At 37.7% G+C, this 20,098-nt stretch overlaps 2 protein-coding genes across 3 annotated transcripts; one reads left to right on the top strand and one right to left on the bottom strand.

Annotated features, from left to right (window-relative positions):
• The first annotated feature begins 301 nt into the window (after positions 1-301).
• LOC111409277 (histone-lysine N-methyltransferase ATXR2) lies at positions 302-19,650 on the top strand. 2 transcript variants are annotated; one of them, XM_023039301.1, is made up of 15 exons: positions 305-485; positions 621-696; positions 889-974; positions 1,083-1,369; positions 2,316-2,428; positions 2,524-2,555; positions 3,574-3,725; positions 13,240-13,327; positions 17,916-17,964; positions 18,068-18,122; positions 18,241-18,310; positions 18,386-18,455; positions 18,879-18,955; positions 19,052-19,108; positions 19,240-19,649. In XM_023039301.1, exons 1-15 carry the CDS (start codon positions 399-401, stop codon positions 19,348-19,350), a joined length of 1,410 nt encoding a protein of 469 aa, XP_022895069.1. In that variant the 5' UTR covers positions 305-398; the 3' UTR covers positions 19,351-19,649. The 2 variants fall into 2 exon arrangements, with proteins under 2 accessions (XP_022895075.1, XP_022895069.1); XM_023039307.1 differs by lacking the exons at positions 3,574-3,725; positions 13,240-13,327 and having other exon boundaries at positions 302-485; positions 19,240-19,650.
• Positions 10,228-11,276, bottom strand: LOC111409305. Its single transcript, XM_023039339.1, has 2 exons — positions 10,781-11,276; positions 10,228-10,301 (listed from the first exon to the last, which is right to left on the bottom strand). The coding sequence occupies exons 1-2, from the start codon at positions 11,221-11,223 to the stop codon at positions 10,235-10,237; spliced, it is 510 nt and encodes a 169-aa protein (XP_022895107.1). The 5' UTR covers positions 11,224-11,276; the 3' UTR covers positions 10,228-10,234.
• Positions 19,651-20,098: the final 448 nt, after the last annotated feature.

Raw genomic sequence — 20,098 nt, 5'->3', positions numbered from 1 at the left:
ACCAATAAATAAGTTGTGATCTATAATTATGTTCATGTGATCATTAATCGTATAAATGTGATTTCGTTTATATTTAATTAATAAATATTTTTAATTAATTAGCTAAAACCTAATTTCTACATTAGTTAAACTTAAGACCTGATTTTTGAATTGTGCATAGTTAAAACATGATTTGTGAATTTTTCCCTTAAATTTTTACAATTAACGTTTGAACTTCCCATAGAGCCGGCCGGCCTACACCCATGGGCCTCGGTCCGGCCATTGTATGTAGCAGCGCCCGGGCCAATCCCGAACCAGAGGCCAGGCCTTTTGATACCCCTGCCTAAGTTAAAAATTGTCTTCACCGCTAGCTAGTAAACCAACGAACGAGCAGAGGAGCTTTGTTGTGAGGTGAATTAATGGCTGCCTCCGTTTGCCCAATTGATTCGCAATATACGGACCAAATCTCTACCCTTCTCAAGTCTCCATCTCCTCATCAAGTCAAGGCATTCAAACCTCTCTCTCCATTGATACACACACACACACACACACACACACACACACTTGGGGCTCTTTTATGCATATAAACGGTGAAAACTGATGCTATTAGAAGAAATTAATGTGTTGAGCAAATTTTGCAGGAGTATTTCCAAGAGCTTATAGCTGAAAGGAAATGCAAGGGAATTAGAGTAAACCCAGAAGGCGAACACGGAAAGGGTATTTTATTTACCTAGATTCTTGGTTTATATATACTACATTATGCGTTGGCTTTGCTAACTGTTTATTACTAATATGGTAAATTGGATAAAAATTTAATCTTGTTAAGTAGATGTTGATGTGGGATTTTAATATTAACCGTTTGCTAATATGCTTGCGAGAGAATTTTAATCTGGGTTAGAAAAACTGCAGGAGTTTATGCTGATTTTGATTTTATAGAAGGGGACCTTATTTTGAAGGATCAAATGCTTGTTGGTGCCCAACATTCTTCCAATAAGGTCTTGCAACTTGAGACCGTTATTATGCTATACTCCTCATAATGATTTACTTGATTCATTTTTTAGTTATTTTAGATACTATTTTAGATACTTTTCTTAATGTTGCAGATTGATTGTTTAGTTTGTAGCTTTTGCTTCCAATTTATTGGCTCGGTAGAGCTTCAAATTGGGAAGAAGCTTTATTTGCAAGAGCTAGGCATCTCTGCAGACAATGAATGTGGTCCTTCTGATAGAACAGAATGTTCTTCTGGTAGTTTTATTGACAGGAGTCCTCTCCTTCAAGATACTATCGAATCATTAATGAATGGTTCTATGCGATTACCTTTCTCTGAGAAGTTCCCTCTGCCTTCAGTTGTTTCATGTCCCGGTGGATGCAGAGAAGCATACTACTGCAGGTAGACGAAATATCCTAATATCTATCTTAGTATACATAGGGGAAAAAGAGAATTTTCAACCACGTTAACATTCTAGCTTGTTTGTATTCTGGAGCCTAGAAACTCGAAGTTGCTAAGAGTTTCTGGAATCTGAATATGCATTTTCTTTTTATGAAAAGAGACTGTTATATGTAGAAAACATTGTTACCTTTTCTTAGTTAGCGTAAGTAGATGTGTTCAAGGTCTATCCTTAATTGATATTTGTTAGTTCTCTATTAAATTTTATTCTATCCGCTTCAGTGGGAATAAACTTGATGCTACATTGACTGGATTACTTTTAACAAGTAATTATGGTCATAAAGTAGCTGCACCATCCTCTTAATAAAATAAGTTCTCTCTTTCAAAAGCTTCGAGCTAATAAGACAATAAAGTATCTAAGAGTGCGTTTGATTGGCATGAAAAATATCAATTAGAAAAGAAAATATTTTCCTTATTTTGAGGAAAACAAAAACCGCCTCCACTTAAGGAAAATATTTTCCTTAAAAACAAGTAAAATTATTCATATTTTTAAAAGTTGGAAAATGTTTTCCTTGGGAAAAAATAGCAATCAAACACCCCAAGTAGGAATTTGAGTGAAAAATTGATATTTTCCTTGGAAAATAAATGTAATCAAACACACTTGAAGTTCTGAATGTTCACATCAAAAAGATATCTTGGTAATGGTTTTAACATATTTTATCTCTGAACAGAGCAGTTGTTTGCAAGTATATTGGCTTGCATTATATGTCATATTATTTATTTAGAAGATAAAAAATTTACAACTTGTGTTAATCATTGGTCTTACATGTCATGCACTGACTGTCATTTAATTTCCTTCACTGTTACATCTAACAGTATGTTTTTTTATAATCTTTATTCAACAATTAACTTTATTGCATTAAGTTTTCACTTTATCCATCTTTTATAGCGAATCATGTGCCAAGGCTGATTGGGATTCATTCCATTCTTTGCTTTGTACTGGGAAGGGATCAAAATCATCAAATATAAAGGCACTTCTGAAATTCATTCAACATGCTAATGGTGAAGCTATAAATTACTTTATTACCCTCCAGCAGTTTCTGTTATATTTCTCTATCTTGCTTTCGTTTTATGCTTACACTGCTTTCTCCTTCCAGAAACTAATGACATTTTCATCCTAGCTGCCAAGGTAATATCTTGTTCTCAGTTTCCTTTTTCCTGTCCATGCATGATCATAAGAGATTAAATAGTTTTGGTGCAGACTCTTATTTCACCTTGATTCATTTTGCTAACTCATCTATCTTTTAGTGAAAAAGAAATGACCATTTCATAAAATAGTTGTGGTCCCCGAAAAAAATGTAATCAGATTTTGAGAATGTAGGCATTACCTAGTGAGAAATGAGTACGAGTATAAAAGTAAACGCCTAGAAGAAGATTTACGTAGTCCTTATATTTAAGAAAGAAACTTGTATTCCTCTTTTGGTAATAGAGAGCAATAAAATTTTCCTCGACTAAGGAAATTTGTAATCTGTGACATAAAGATGAGCATGATAGAGATTCTATGCTCGGGCAGATTGGATGGAAAAGTAAAACAAATGGCATCTTATTCATTGCTAAATGGATTCATCATCATTTAAGTGGCTTTTGGTGTTGTATTAACAACTTTTCTCTTTTAGTGTTAGGTGAACGTGCTGTTAGAATAATCTATATCCCCTTTAATTTATTTATCTGCAATTAATGACATTCTTTTGCCTTTTGACATTTTCTGTTGCCCCTCCACCTAAGCAACACCTGAAGGAAAGCTAATATGAATTCCCTGATTAATCCAAAAAAATAAGAAAATCATATAGCACAAGCACATGAATCACTCATGGAAAAAGAAGCTAAGCGAATTGTTCATGCGTCAGAAAATTATCTTGTGACATTTGGGAAAATTATCATTTGGACTTGATGAAGCCAAATTTGTTACAAGGCTGATTGTAGTGGGGGATTGTTATTCTATGGGAGAGCAACATCTATGAAATGCAAAAGAGCATCAAGTGGGCTAATTCATCATTTTGAAGGAAAAAAAAAAAGATTTTTGGTGCATAAATTAGTTTTCTTCTATTTTATGCATTGAGAATCATAAATGGAGATAGAATTGTAATCTGCCATGAAGGTTATCAACTTTATTGGTATAACGTCAAGTGCTGGGGTACCATTTTCAGGTTATTTCGTTTAGCATTCTGAGATACAGGAAACTGAAAGTTGCACAGTGTGAAAATCCCGAGAAACACGATTCCATGAATCTTTGTACCAATTATGGTTTTCCATTGCTGTTAGAAGCATGGAAGCCTGTATCTATGGGATACAAGAGAAGGTAATTCAAAATTTTTACCTGAAAATTTTTTCTTTTGCTTCTTTTAGTTACAGAATCTTGTCTTGCCAAATTTAGAAGCATTAGTGTTAAAAATAATAATATTCAATCTAGTTATTTCAAAATTTTAAAGGACACAACATACAAACAACCAAATCTATAGTTTCGTTTGCATCAGTCTACAGGAATCTTAATTTGCTTAATATTGCCGTTTCTTTTTCTTCCATTATTGGAGGCTTTCAGATTTTCTAAATGCTTGTTTGACATCTCATGAACCATAAAAATGGTCGGTCTTTAACATATATTTGCCAAACTTGCAAGGCACACTATTACTCGTAAATATGGAATAAACATGTTTCCATAAAGATAATGCTGTAATGTGGTTAAAATGTTTTTCTTATCCAACAGAAGTTATAGAACGGATTTTCTCAATATGTTTTGAATCTTGGACCAGCAATTTATTTAGAATTTTGTTTGACTGAGCCAAAAATAATGACCCATAAGTAATTAACTTATTTTTCTTATAATTAATAATATTTTTTTGACTGTTTGGTAAAGTGATTACTTATGTCCATAGTAGTGCCGAAAAGTAAAGTTAATATATCAAATCACTGAAAACTGAAAAGGACATAATTAAATTAGCCTGTTAGAGCCCCATTTTCCCCTAAGAATGCATTTGGAATAGTAAATTGATGGAGGATGTGTGTTTAAAAAATAAGGATATGTTTTGGGTTGCGCGTAATATTATTTTATAGAAGAATGTATGGTTGCAAAAAAGAGAGAAAAATATATTTTGAAAATAATGGGGGGATCAAACAAGGGTTTAGTACATAATATTTTAAATTATTTTTAAAATTCATTAATTAGATCATTATTTTTTAATAAATAACATTCAACTTTTTTCCGATAGTTTAATAATTTAACTTTTATTTACACATTATTACTGTCACGTTATAGTTATTCGCAGTTAGTGACGGAACATCTTATTTTCTGATGTGAAAATCATTCTGCAAAAAAATGTTATTTTCTAAAATGATAGCTGATGCAGCACCAACGGGACAGTTAATTGAGAAATAGAACAGATATATGGGGAGGGAGAATTAGAGAGGAGAAATGGATGGGGATTCAACAGAAGAGAAGAAAGAAAACAGTAAGAGAGAAAAACGCCATAAGCCACCAAAAATATTCATTCATCATCAACTGAAAATTATAATGTAAAATAAGTTTAAATAGTTAAGCAACCCTAACGAGTTTGGGCCCGAGCACATACAAGTCCAAATCTTAAATAATAGTCCAAAAGATAAATAAAGCATAAATAAAGCGTAAATAAAATAAGTAACGTCCGATGTCTTCATCAACTCTTCCGGGGTGGGAGAAAACTCGACTCTGTCGAGTGGATATATCACTCTAGGCTGTCATCAATCTCCCAACCATAAGTTGAGTGGTTGGGCAAGTTTCTTCCGACGTCTGTAAAAATGTGTCAATGTAGGTCTGAACCTGGTGTTCTCACCAATTCCCCTTGGGTGAACGGGAGGCGATCTAGGCCAAGGAAGATCCTGCTGATTCCGATAAAACTCCAATAAATCTAGATCCAATTGCTGTAGTGTCTCTCGGGAGACCATTTACAATCAGAATTTGGTCGACCAACTCAACGAACGAGAAAGTGCTGAACCTCTCCATCATTAGTAAACACAGTTTTTTCATCTAAAATGACATCAATTTTATCTGTGTGTGCTGTGAGAGGTGGTAGGGGTCCGAAGTGGCCAAATAGTCGGGATCAAGGTCCACAAAAGGAGGTAACAAAGGGTCATCTGAGGGAATGAAATGACCTTTATAAGCTACTAGGTCCTCAACATTGAAAGTAGAATGGTAACCAAGATGTGGTGGAATATCAACAACATAGGCATTTGGACCAATTTGCTTTAAAATTTTAAAAGGACCAGCACTACGAGGTTGCAATTTGGAGGCGGTCCATGTAGACGCCGTTCTGGCCTAATGCGGACCATAACATAATCCCCAACGTGAAACTCAATATGTCGTTTATGCAAATCAGCTTGGAGTTTATATTTGTGCATTACTAGTTTCAAGTTGTTTATTGATCTCAATATGCAAATCACGAAGATTTTGTGCAAATGCTTCGGCTGACACTGACACTCTAGCCTGTGGGGACATAGGAATGAGATCTAACGGTTTCCTAGGCTTGTACCCATGAACGGCTTTAAATGGACATGGAACTATTATACGCAATTTGAGCTACAGGAAGGATCAAATCCCGATTCCGAAGATTTTCCCGAACCAAACGCAATAGGTTATCAAGATTTGTATTAACTACTTCAGTTTGACTGTCAGTCTGAGGGTGGTAGGTCGTGGAAAATTTCAATTTGGTACCCATCTTTTGCCACAAAGTCCTCCAAAAATGGTTAGTGAAACGAACATCACTATCGGACACAATGGTCTTAGGAAGTCCATACAATTTAACAATCTCATTAAAAAACAACATAGCTACTTTAGACGCATATGAGGTTTTGCTACAGGGGAAAAATGAGCCATTTTCGAAAAACGGTCGACAACCACAAATATAGAATCATGTTTCTTTGGGGTGTGTGGAAGGCCTCATACAAAATCCATACTAACGTCTTGCCAAGGACAATTGGGGACGGGAAGAGGGGTGTATTAACCTGTGTTCTGCTTTTTCTGTTTACTTGATTGACAAGTGTTACAAGTACTAACAATCTTAGCCACGTCTTTCTTCAAGGTAGGCAAATAGAATTGACGTTCAACTTCTTCGATGGTCTTATCACGTCCAAAGTGACCGGCTAACCCTCCCGCATGAATTTTCCACACGATGAAATCTCGTACTGAAGTTCGAGGGATGCACAATTTATTGGCTCGAAAGAGATAACCCTCCTCAAGTCGAAAGCCATCCGTGGTGTGTGATTGTCTTTTTTGCAAATCGAGAAAGATATCCTTAAAATCGGGACATGCCTCGTAGTCCTCCTTGAGCCTTTGAAAATCGATGACCTGGACACTCATGATCGACAAAAGGGAGACACGACTACTTAAAGCATCAGCTGTTTGGTTCTCTACGCCCTTCTTGTGTTTTAGAACAAATGAATAAGCCTGTAAATATTCAATCCAACGACCATGGCTAGAGCTTAATCTTTTCTGAGAGTTGAGGTAACGTAGGGTCTCGTGGTCCGAATAAAGGACAAATTCCTGAGGCAACAAATAGTGGCGCCAATAGCGCAAAGCCTGGACCACCGCATACAGTTTCTTATCATAAGTCGAGTACCATTGTTTGGCCTCATTTAACTTCTCGCTGAAGTAGGCAACAGAGTGACACTCCTGACCCAAGACTCCGCCTATACCTACCCCGGAGGCATCGCATTCAACTTCAAAGACTTTGGAAAAGTCGGGGAGACGCATGACAGGAGCCTCCATCATTCGCCTCTTGATCAACTTAAAGGCCTTAGCCGCTTCTTGTGTCCAATGAAACTCCCCTTTCTTCATGCACTCCGTAATAGGCGCCATAATAGTGCTAAACCCCTTAATAAAGCGACGGTAAAATATAGCTAAGCCGTGAAAGCTCCTGACGTCATGAATAGCTTTAGGTTCAGGCCAGTCAATAATCGCCTGAACCTTAGCAGGGTCAGCAGATACCCCTGTCGAAGAGACAATGAACCCCAGAAAAACGACTGTATCGGTGAAGAAAGAGCACTTCTTGACGTTAGCATATAGATTAGAGAAAGATATCCTTAAAATCGGGACACGTCTCGTAATCCTTCTTAAGCCTTTTAAAACCGATGACCTTGACGCTCATGATCGACAAAAGGGAGACATGACGACTTAAAGCATCAGCTGCTTGGTTCTCCACCCCCTTCTTATGTTTTAAAACAAATGAATAGGCCTACAAATATTCAATCCAACGACTATACCTAGAGCTCAATCTTTTCTTGGAGTTGAGGTAACTGAGGGCCTCGTGGTCCGAATAAAGAACAAACTCCTGGGGCAACAAATAGTGGCGCCAATAGCGCAAAGCCTGGGCAACCGCATACAATTCCTTATCATAGGTCGAGTACCATTGTTTCGCTTCATTTAACTTCTCACTGAAGTAAGCAACAAGGTGGTGATCCTGATTCAATAGTCCGCCTATAGCTACCCTAGAAGCATCACACTCGACCTCAAGACTTTGGAAAAGTTTGGAAGACGCATGATAGGAGCTTCTGCCATTCGCTTCTTGACCAACTTAAAGGCCTTAGCAGCCTCTTGTGTCCAATGAAACTCCCCTTTCTTCATGCACTCCGTAATAGGCGCCATAATAGTGCTAAACCCCTTAATAAAGCGACGGTAAAATATAGCTAAGCCGTGAAAGCTCCTGACGTCATGAATAGCTTTAGGTTCAGGCCAGTCAATAATCGCCTGAACCTTAGCAGGGTCAGCAGATACCCCTGTCGAAGAGACAATGAACCCCAGAAAAACGACTGTATCGGTGAAGAAAGAGCACTTCTTGACGTTAGCATATAGATTAGTTGCACGAATGGTAGAACAAACTTGTGTGAGGTGGTCAAGGTGTAGCTCCTTAGTCTTACTATAGATGAGGATATCATCAAAGTAAACAATAAGAAACTTTCCCATAAAAGGTCGGAGAGTTTGTGTCATTACACGCATAAAGGTACTTGGCGCATTACTTAGTCCAAAAGGTATGACCAGCCATTCATAAAGACCATCTTTCGTTTTAAACGCGGTCTTCCACTCATCACCTGGGCGAATTCGAATATGATGGTATCCACTCTTCAGATCAATCTTCAAAAAGATTGTGGCACCAACTATCATATCTAACATATCGTCAAGTCTAGGAATAGGAAAACGATACTTCACCGTGATCTTATTGATCGCGCGACTATCCATACACATCCTCCAAGAACCATCCTTTTTGAGCGTCAATGGGGCAGGGTTAGCACACGGGCTTAAACTCTCACGAATAAATCCTTTTTGAAGGAGGTCATCCACTTGCTTTTGAAGTTCAGCGTGCTCGGTAGGATTCATCCTATAATGAGGCAAATTCGGGAGGGATGCCCCTGGGACGAAATCTATGGCATGTTGAATATCCCGTAGAGGAGGTAGATGATCAGGTAGGTCCTCTGGAAAGACATCTCAAAACTCTTAGAGGATCGACTGGACTTCAACAGGGCTCTCTATTGTGGACTGGGATGAAACCTCCATGACCATCAAAGCGAACACAACTGAGTCACCAACAAGTGTACACTCAAACTCCGTAGGACTAATGATATGCAATCCCTTTCATTCCACACTCTTCTTCGTTTCCAGTGGACCAACAGGCTTTGGGGGGCAGTGGGTTAAGGTGAATCTTTTTTCCATTAAACACGAAGGAGCAAGAATTGGATTGACCATAGATGGTTACATCTAGGTCAAATAACCAAGGTTGTCCCAAGATGATGTGCCCGACATCCATTGAAATGACGTCACACCATATATGGTCCTTATATTCGAGAAACTGGATAAGGACTAAACAACGCTTCTTGATAGCTATAGAGGAGGTATCAACCCAAGAGACGTTGTATGGCTGAGGGTGAGGAACAGACTTCAACCCTGACGGGATACAGTAGCCATCGAGACCACATTAATGCAGCTGCCATTATCCACGATAACTTTACAGCCCTTATTATTAATCTTGATGTAAGCATGGAAGATGGCATGACGACGCCAATCATTGGCATCCTTAGGCTGGGTAAAAGTGCAACGGACGACACCATCTCTAAGCGTATGTGGGATAAGGGCACGAGCCTGAATACAACCTAAGAAGGTATCCTCACTATCCTCCAAGTCATCAAACTCTTCTAGCTTAGGCTCATAAACCTAGTCCTCTAGCGGCTCGTCAACTATACTTTCACGCTCTTCCAAAACTAGGGCTCGGCTAGGACACTTAGAAGCAATGTGACCAAAACCCTTACAGTTGAAGCATTGCAAACGAGATACCATTCTTGAAACCTCAGAACCTCTACCTTTGCTATCCGATGTAGGGGTAGTATTAGAAGGAGGAAGTCCTAGAATAGACTTAGGGGATGGAGTGGATGCAGAAGATGTCGCAGTGCGGGAGTCACTACGATTTCTGTATGGTGTCCTAATCACTAACTCGTAATCACGAACGAAAGAGTAGGCGTGGTTAAGAGTGGTGACGCCTCGAAGGACAAGCTCACGCCTAAGTTCGTCTCTTAGGCCTTGCCTAAACCTACTCAAAGTCATGACCTCATCCTCAACGACCTGATATTTCATTCGAAACTCATCAAACTGAGCAACATATTCGGTCACAGGCCGACTATCTTGTGTAAATGCGTTCCATTGATCCAGCAAGTTACCCCTATAAGATTGAGGTAAATATTTTTCTTGAAGGCGACACTTCATTTCATCCCAACTCCCAACAAGGGGAGCATGGCGCCTCTCTAGGAGGTCCTTAACACTTTCCTAAAAGAGTTGAGTTGTGCCAGTTAATTTCAAACTGGCAAATTGTACCCTCCGATCTTCAAGGACCCATACCAGGTAAAGAAGCGATCCATATCTGTAACCCATTGATTGAATACGCTAAGATCTAGACAACCATCAAATGTAGGGGCATTTAACTTAATATTTCAAAAGAGGCGCTCATCGTGGCGAGGGGAGATAGTGTACCATGACGGTGATATTCCCGCTCGCGTCCACGAGCTTGATTTCCCTCCCCACGATCATGTCTAGCGTGGTGTCGACCACCTTGTGGACGACGGTGAGGTCTATTAATGGAAGCGTCAGAGTTTTCAGCTTCAGTTGAGTATTGGGTTGGGTTAAGAGTGTTCAACCTCGCGGATAGGACTCTATTTTCTTCACGAGTAGCGGCTACCTCAGTTTGAACAGCCGTTAATTGATTCTGTAATTGTGCCAACTGTCGGGTGATAACTTCAATGTGGGAAGGATCCATGGCAAGGGTACTAGCACTAGACGCAGTAACACAACCACTATGCAATTGTATACACAGTAACACTAGCTACGTGAGGTGCGCTATAGATCTAACCCATTGATTGAATACACTAGGATCTAGACAACCATCAAATGTAGGGGCATCTAACTTAATATTTCGAAAGAGGCGCTCATCGTGGCGAGGGGGAGATAGTGTACCATGACGGTGATATTCCCGCTCGCGTCCACGAGCTTGATTTCCCTCCCTACGATCATGTCTAGCGTGGTGTCGACCACATTGTGGACGACGGTGAGGTCTATTAATGGAAGCGTTAGAGTTTTCAGCTTCAGTTGAGTATTGGATTGGGTCAAGAGTGTTCAACCTAACGGATAGGGCTCTATTTTCTTCACGAGTAGCGGCTATCTTAGTTTGGACAGCCGTTAATTGATTCTGTAATTGTGCCAACTGTCGGGTGACAGCTTCAATGTGGGAAGGGTCCATGGCAAATGTACTAGCACTAGACGCAGTAACACGACCACTACGCAATTGCATACACAGTAACACTAGCTACGTGAGGTGCGCTATAGAGATCAATAAACGAGGACCAAAAGTAGATTCGCAATCTGAAAATTTTTTATTTTGTGTATTTTGTTTATTCTTATTTATTTATTTATTTATTTATATATATATTTTTTGTTCATGTTTATGAAAATTTGGGTTACGTAAGGTCCGATCTTAGCAAGCCAATAATACTAATGCGAATAAAATAAAGGCAAGTGGTCCAAATGATAGGCCTAGTCACGTGGGGTAACGGGTGAACAATGGGAAATAGTTCGCGAAATCCAATCAAGTAGGTTTAAGGATCAAATTTCCAAAGTATTAGCAACACAAAGAAATAATTGATGCAATTCTAAATAAAGCAACAGTGGAAACTAAAATAGATAAGAGCAGTGACTCCTTGAGTTCGGTTGTGCCCCTTTTGTACTCTGATTGATCAGAATTTGTCAACTCGTGTGAGGCTCCAAGTATGTTTCTGTATTACCCCTCGCTGCAGTTTCCTTCAAACCTTAGAACACCCTCCTGCTAAATTGTGACTCGTACCAAATGTGGTACGAGTCACAGATAGCAACCAAGTTCCCAATAACGTGTCTCTGATTCCGTTGACTCCCTGAACAGTGGCTTCAAATTGATTGTGTGATGTGTTGGCGGCTGCTATGACGGTGGTATGTGAATGATAGATTAGTGGTGTGTGAAGTGAATTATAGTTGTGGTGGTGGCGACAAGTGTGGCAGTGTATGGGAATATTTTGTGTGGTGGAAGGTGGTGGCAGTAGAAGAATGGGGTCGCCAGCGCAGCAGGGTCAGAGAAGAAAGAAGATGAAGCCGACGCGGGTGTTGTTGCAGAAGGTGCGGCGGTCTGCTGCGAAGGCAATCTCGCAGTTGGATTGGATGATGGTGGCAACTGAATTGAAGGAGGTGGTGGCAGTGGCTTATGGACTGAATAGACGAGGGGAGGAGACGGATTGAGTGTGATCGAAGACGGTGGTTCAGCGATTGAGTGTGGCCGGAGAAGATTGGTGGCGAGAGGCGTCGGTGATGCCGGTTGTGCTGTTGGTCGTGGGTATTGACGGGGTGAGCTACTGGTCGTGGAGAGTGACGGGATGAGGAGTTAGGGCTCAAGTTGTGAAATTGATTTGAGTAGTGAGATAGGGGTTGGGTTGGGCCGGGTGGAGATGAGTGTTATGGTATTGGCCGGGTATTGTGAGTTGGGCCGGCGATTTCTGTAATGGGCTAATGTGGGTGTTGGGCTAAATAATTTGTATGATAGATTGGTGTTATTAGTGGGCTTTTGGGGAAATTGGAAGTAGGTTGAAATTGTTAGAAAAGCAATGTAACTAGCAACAGCCGCACCAAAAAAATAGGAATTTTATTATTATTATTATTATTATTATTTTTTTTTTTTGTAATAGACTGTAGAAAAATCTAAAATTTGAAATTTCGGGCGTGAACAGTAACTTTTTTTTTTCCAACTAAGTCTAAATTGCTATCTTTGCCAAAAATCCTTTTAATTTGTACTGTTTCAACAGATTATGGGAAGAAGATACGAAGAAATTGTGGGTTGAGTACGAGAAATTATCAAGATTCGGCTCTGATACCAAATTTGATGCAGCACCAACGGGACAGTGAATTGAGAAATAGAACAGATCTATGGGGAAGGAGAATTAGAGAGGAGAGGGATTGAAATTCAACAGAAGAGAAGAAAGAAAACAGGAAAAGAGAAAAACGCCATAAACCACCAAAAATATTCATTCATCATCAACTGAAAATTATAATGTAAAATAAGTTTAAATAGTTAAGCAACCCTACCGAGCTTGGGCCCGAGCCCATACAAGTCCAAATCTTAAATAATAATCCAAAAGATAAATAAAGTATAAATAAAGCTTAAACAAAATAAGTAACGTCCGATGTCCTCATCAGTAACTCCATCAATAATCATGAAGTCACCCTTACTCTGCATGCTGCTCCAATGATATAAAATATGTTTTAAATACATTTTAATTTGTCTTAGGTGGTGGGACTGCATTGCTCTGCCAGAAGATGTTGACTCTTGTGATGAAGCTATGTTCAGAATGCAAATAAGGGACCTGGCATTCACGGTAACTCCCAAATAGATGCATCTTAAATAAGAAGAAGGTGATCTGTTTAGCTTAAGTATAAGTTTTCTAAAAGAATTTGCATTTCCTCTCTTGTTTACAAGGCACCCCTTCCGCATTTGCTGTCTTGTCTCTAGAATTGTAACCCACAGTTTATTTTCTACACACTCAGTTTAGCACCACCACATTTTTCGTCTTTCAGTCAATTTATGCCTAGCAAATAAATGATCAATACTAGATAACCAATCAACAAAAATCCCGGACTCATCTTTCCGTGAAAATCAGGCACTTCTATCAATTCCTTCCACAGAATGATCATTGTGTACTTTCTAAGCCTCTCTTTCTCATTTGTTTACTTCTAGTGTTATTGCAGTGATCTACATCATAAGAATTTCATAAAATATTCCTCGATATCCTCTGGGTCTCGAATTTAAGATCAATGATGTCTGGCCAGGAGTGTTAACCCTACGGTCCAATTGAACTGTTCACAGTTTTTTAAATAATCTCTTTGCTCTGATGTTTGCTATTACTATTAGCTTTTCCCAAGCATGTGTGATTCTAAAATTACAGATGGCCGACATCATTTGAGAATGATTTTACAGTAGCTTTTATACTCTTTTCCATTACTAACTGTTGAAGCATAAGGCTTAGATTTTCCTCTAAAATTGAGTGACATCTGCTTGTGCTTTTAGGATGCTACTTGTCGAGTCTTCCATATTGCTGGAACTGACTTTCTTGTCTTTTTGGATGCATTATTAATTGCTTCTTTTAGCCATGAATTCTCTCTTAAAGCTTTATATTCCTCATTTCATCTACTCAAATCATTTTAGCATGTCTGACATTTGTCACCATGTCCTGATTACCATATTGGTTTTACCTGATGTTTAGAAATCGTCTATCGCAAGTATGACTAGATCTGGCTGAAAGACAGGCAGATAAGATGCCATCTCATTTTCCAGCAAAAACAAAGCTTTTAATCCGACAGGAGGGGTCGTAAATTGCTGAATAATTTCTCTTTTTGCTAGGATTATTATCCTACTCACTGGTTGCCATTAGTATTTATAAAGTAATGAAGATATGACCCCCAAGCAGCTGTCTCCGAACAAAGACACATGATCCTTCCATCGTCAGAATTGACAAGGAAAGCATAACCAGTGAAGTGTATATATATAAAGAGATTCTGAAATGATGCAAAATTGTAAAACAATGGAAACAACCCTATACCAGGAGAAGATATTACATTAAACCCTAGAAGCCTATATCTTGGCAGACTTGGGCAGTCTCTTTGCCGAAATGTTCTTCAAGCTCTAATTCGGAAATGCCTAGTAATGTTCAAGCGATTGAACCCAAAACTTCTTTCTCTATACCTCATCTTTAGCCTACCTGACCAAGCACATCTACTATAATAAACAAAACAAGTACAGGGCTCTTTACCATTTTCTGACTAGTCAAACAAGATAGAACTGAATTTTATCCCAAATTGATATTTGGGTACAATATACATATTTTTAATTTATTTGGGGATCTAATTCAGTCATAGTCATTTGATAAACATCTTATTGTGTGTATCTGAATAATCCATTGGAATGGCACTCGTAGCAGTCAGCAACTCACCTTACAGCCTCTTGTTGAAATCGTATCTCATTCTCATTGCATTCAACTATCACAGCTACTAATTTCCTCATGGCAGCAAATGTTTATTCCAGAGGAAATTCTGTATTTGTTGAATGATGTGTCCTTAATCTGCTGCATGGAAAAGTTCATTGGAATTGCTCCATAAAAGATGCAGTTAGAACCTGATTCCAGTATCTTTACTCATGTTCAAGTATTGTAACATTAATTTGAACCTTCCGACCTAAATTGGTAGCCCACACTGGGCACAACTTTTTTCTGCACTTGGCTAAAAAAAAAAAAAAAATTCTACACTTTTTTTTTAGCCTAGTGTAGAAAAAATGTGTGATCCTTTTTAGCCTCCACAAAATGGTATCAAGACTTGCTCCTCGCTCTCACTCCAGTAAAGACAAAAAGTGCCACCTTCAAAACTCACTGCAAATGTACCATGAAAAAATCCAGAACCCACCAACCAAATCCACCACTGGCAACCAGGATATGACCTGCCAATCTCCGATCGAACCATCCTTCAATATTTCAAAACCAGAATCTGGGATCACAGGGACTTTCCTACCACAAGTCATCTATAAACCTGATCAACCTTTTTCAACCTACAACGAATCATCTCGACAACCAACACAACCCTTTTTCTGCCACAAACACACCCACCAATGTCGAACTACTGCGCTGCTGCCACCTCAAATTTGAACAAAGTTCATCACCAATAAACTCACCACCTACACTTCTAATACAGGTCTGTCAGCCACAAACATGCTCTGCATGAGGAATCAAGAATTATCATGGAGCTTCTGAGTTTGTAATAAGAGTAGAGTAGAAATTACTGGAAGACAAAAAAAAAGGCTAAAATGACACACAATGTTAAAAATTCTCATAGGTCTTCATGAATTTATATTGTATGCGAGGAACTTAGAAACAACAAATTTGCTGATGAATGGAAGATTGCAACTCCTCTGCTTAGCGGGGTCCCCCTCTTCTGATAAGAAAGTGCAATTCTCAATTGTTATAGTGGTCTGAGAAGTTGAAAATCTAAGCTAATATGGGCTGAAAATAGAGAGGTGCACTTCTAAACCAAGAAGCACGGATACGGGTACGTAATTCGAATACGATATGATATGGATACATAGATACGATTTTTTTTGAAAAAGTTAGGATACGTTAGTACGTATTATAAAATTCAATATAATTTTATTAATATAAAGAAATTAATACAAAAGCATGATAATAAAAATAAAATAAAATACTAAAACTCTTTATCTTAATCAATAATTGTCGAAACTTCATTTTTTTCAACATCATCGACATCAATTTCTTCATTATTATTAAAAATAACATTCTCCAATTCTGACTCATCTAATGATAGATTAGCAATTTCAAACGGTCCAACACTTTCAAGAGTATCAAATGAACCTCCGGCAATAACCCACATTTTAGATTCTCCTTTTGAATAGAGATTTAATTTTCTTAATAAAATACACAAATTGCTATGAATATAGATCAATTTTTTAACTAGTTATAGAGTTATTTTATTCTTTCTTGTAAAATGCTCAAAAGAGTACATATTCACTTTCTTTTAGCACTAGATGAAGAAGAATGTTGAACAAAAAGTTTCAAAGTAACGTTTTATAGTAAAGGTACATGTAAACCGTGAAGCGTTGGATACGTATCGAAAATTATACAAAAATATAAAATAATTAAAAATACGTATCGGATGCATATAGAAAATTAAAAAATATAAAAATATATAAAATAATTAAAAAAAAATCTGGTACGTATCGAAGGGTATTGAAAAGTATCGGAGTTTGGATACGTATCGGATACATAATAAATTTACAAGTATCGGTACTTCTTAGGTTTTAAATGTAATAATCCATTGTTAAAGATAGTGAAATGTAGCATTACTTCCTTGGATAGTTTATTTTGAGAACTTGAACCCAACATACGCGGATGTAAGCAAGGGAACAATATATCTAATTTAGCCCCTGTTTGGTTTGGCTAAAATCAAATTCTTAGAGGATTCTGATAAACTAAGAAGCACCGACACAGATACGAGTGTCGGACATGATACGTGTCGAACACGTCGACTTGTGATTTTTCGAAAAATTTTCGGCACGATACGTAGTCGACACGTTGATTAAAATATTATATTTTTAATTTAATAGTTTTAAGTAATAAATTTTTTGCAATTTTTGCGTATTACCATTTCAAAGAAAGGAATTGAAGATTTGACATCCTTTTTAAGTGTTATTTTTTACCGGGGTAAAATGATAAAAAATAAATGTTTGGTTTGTTCAGGGTAAAATTGAAAAGAAAACCAATTAAATAGTTATAGAAAAAGTAAATTTTGCAGACTATTTAATGTTTTGGGTCCAACACATATGACTTGAATAGTGGATTTCAATAATATGGTGTATTGCCCAAAGTCCAAACATGTGCCTCTTCATTTCCTCTTCTACATTTCTTCTTCTTCCTCAGCATCTCTGCAAGTGTCTCTTCATTTCCTCTTCTACATTTCTTTCTTCTTCCTCAGCATCTCTGCATTTCTTCTTCCTCCTGAGCCGTTTCTGCACTTCTTCCAGCCATCTCTGCATTTATTCTTCATGAGCGCGGCAGCCTCAGATTTTGCTTACTGTTTTCAGCCGTTGAGTTCATTTCTTCTTCAACTCTAACACGCCGCAAGGGACTTCCGACACGTGTTGACGACGAGTCGGAGACATGTCAAACACCGGTACGCTAACACCGACAGCATGTCGGTGCATCTCAGCTGATAAAATTCGATAAAATATGTGGTTGGAAAGTTGATAAAAGTTGTATGTCCTATGAAATGTATGGTTGAAAATGAATTTGGGGAAAATTAGTTTTAAAATATTGGGAGCCAAACAGGGGCTTAACCATCTGTTGCTTTGTAAATTTATCTTTTATCATATATTTTGAATCTAATGACTCGTTTTGCATTTTTCAGTCACTGGAGATCCTGAAGGAAGCCATGTATGACAAGGAATGTGAGCCGTGTATCCTAACCAGTGCTGAATTGGTAGCAACCTTTTTTTTTTCTTTTTTTAAACCAGATGTGCATGTTTGGTTCATAAATTGATGTCCTTGACTTCTCCAAAGTATTTTCACTTGAAATCTATGGTCATATAATTGGCATGTTTGAGCTAAATAACCTGTAAGTTTGTCCTTCTAAGCCTTATACTCTAAATTAATGCAGTTAAAAACATTATTTGTATGAAGATTAATCATTGTTATGACATTTACATGGTAACCAAAACTCTTCCACATGATAGTGATTTGGTCGTAGCTTCTCCAGTGGAGGATTACTTCTTGTATATTGATGATCTTCCATTCTCAGAAAAGGTTAGCACATCCTTGGACATTTCGGGGCTGTTACACATATCTTATTATTATTATTATTTGTTAAATTCATGGCAGAAAGAAGCTGAGAAAATTACAAAACCTGTTCTTGATGCTCTTGGTGATGACTATTCAATTTGTTGTCAAGGTAAGCATCTTTATATAAACTTACAATTGATGCTTTTTGATTTCATGTTTGAAGATTGAACCACTGTGTGAAATAAAGTGAAAAATAAATCAGTACTGAACTTGTCAGTATTAATGAACACTCAGAGATTAATTTGATTGCTATTAAATTTTATTTCTACAATTTTTTTTTTTGGGTATTAAGGCATTTTTTGTTTCTCAAAATATGTTGCAAATTGTTTACAAATGTTTCTAAGCATCTCATGCAATCTTTTAGCATAAGTTTTCTGATTCAATTTTTTTTAAGCCGTTTGTATGTGATGCTTTTTTAATATTTGGCTCCTTAATGAATACTTTTCATCCCCACCCAAAGTGGTGTTATTTTGGGGTCTGCCTGTTGTGGAAGCAACAGAGTATTAAGTTGACTGTCTATTTTTTGCATCAGGCACTGCCTTTTTCCCTCTGCAGAGTTGTATGAATCATTCTTGTATTCCTAATGCTAAAGCATTTAAACGAGAAGAGGTATGTTTGTGAGAATTCTTCTTTGCCTTTTCTACTCACTCATTATATTGTTGTGTTCTTTTAGACAACATTATGGTGGTGTTCTTGTTTAATTAGGACCGGGATGGCCAAGCAACCATAATTGCTCTTAAACCGATTTCCAAAGGAGAAGAGGTAATTAGTCATTTGAATTATTATTTTCAAAAAATCAGACTTGGTTGTATGAAGTTCTATGCCATCTTGTGATTTATATCAATATGACACCTCTTGTATTTTGGTATTTCAAGCATTTGCATTTTTGACAGATAACAATATCATACATAGACGAGGACCTTCCCTATGAAGAGAGACGGGCTTTACTTGAAGATTATGGTTTCCTATGTTTATGCCCCCGATGTTCTGAGGAAGGATCATAGATGAGAATTGGATCTATACTTCACAGATCCACGAACAAGACAAACATTTTGCAGCTATTAAGGAGATGGTGTATAGTAAGATATTTGTTTTACCTATAGATGTTAGACGTCAAGGTTTACATAAGAATCAAGGATCTTTAGCTCCTTCATTTGATCTTAGTTGATGAAATTTTGAGATAATTGACTTGCCCAGCCTATGCAAACAACTTGAAACATTCTGCAGGAGAGATACGTTGATGAAATGATTATTTTCGGGTGTTTGGATTCCTAAGAATCATAACGTTTTCCTGGTTACGAAATGGTTCTTGAATTGCCCATGTGTATTGACCCTACTTGCATTCATAAACAAGCTGTGTTTGTGCGTTCTAACATAGGTTGCTTCTTTACCAACCAACATCTTCCCTATTTGTGTCATTCACATCAATTTCTCCTTCGCATAAACGTGATTTTTCTGGGTCGAACGTTGATCAGCCAAAACAGGCCTGAATTAGCTAGTCCCGCCAAGCTGGGATCAGATTGGGACAACTAGACCGATTGTAGAACCATTTAGATTTAGATCGATTGTATCCAATTTTTATGAGCTCAGAATTGACAAACCATGGTCAAGAATTTCAAGCCAAAGACATTTGGAAATTAATGCATAGTGATAGAATTGAATTTCGATTAGGAATGGAATTGTAGAAACGAAACCCAGTTTTTTCAATTTCAGATTTGTAGAACTAATTGTACCTTGACGAGTGCACCCTGA

Source organism: Olea europaea, chromosome 2 (genome assembly GCF_002742605.1).
Source record: "Olea europaea var. sylvestris chromosome 2, O_europaea_v1, whole genome shotgun sequence".
Classification (NCBI taxonomy): domain Eukaryota; kingdom Viridiplantae; phylum Streptophyta; class Magnoliopsida; order Lamiales; family Oleaceae; genus Olea; species Olea europaea.
Note: the sequence above shows the minus strand (reverse complement) of the source record. Positions and strands in the feature narration are given on the sequence as shown.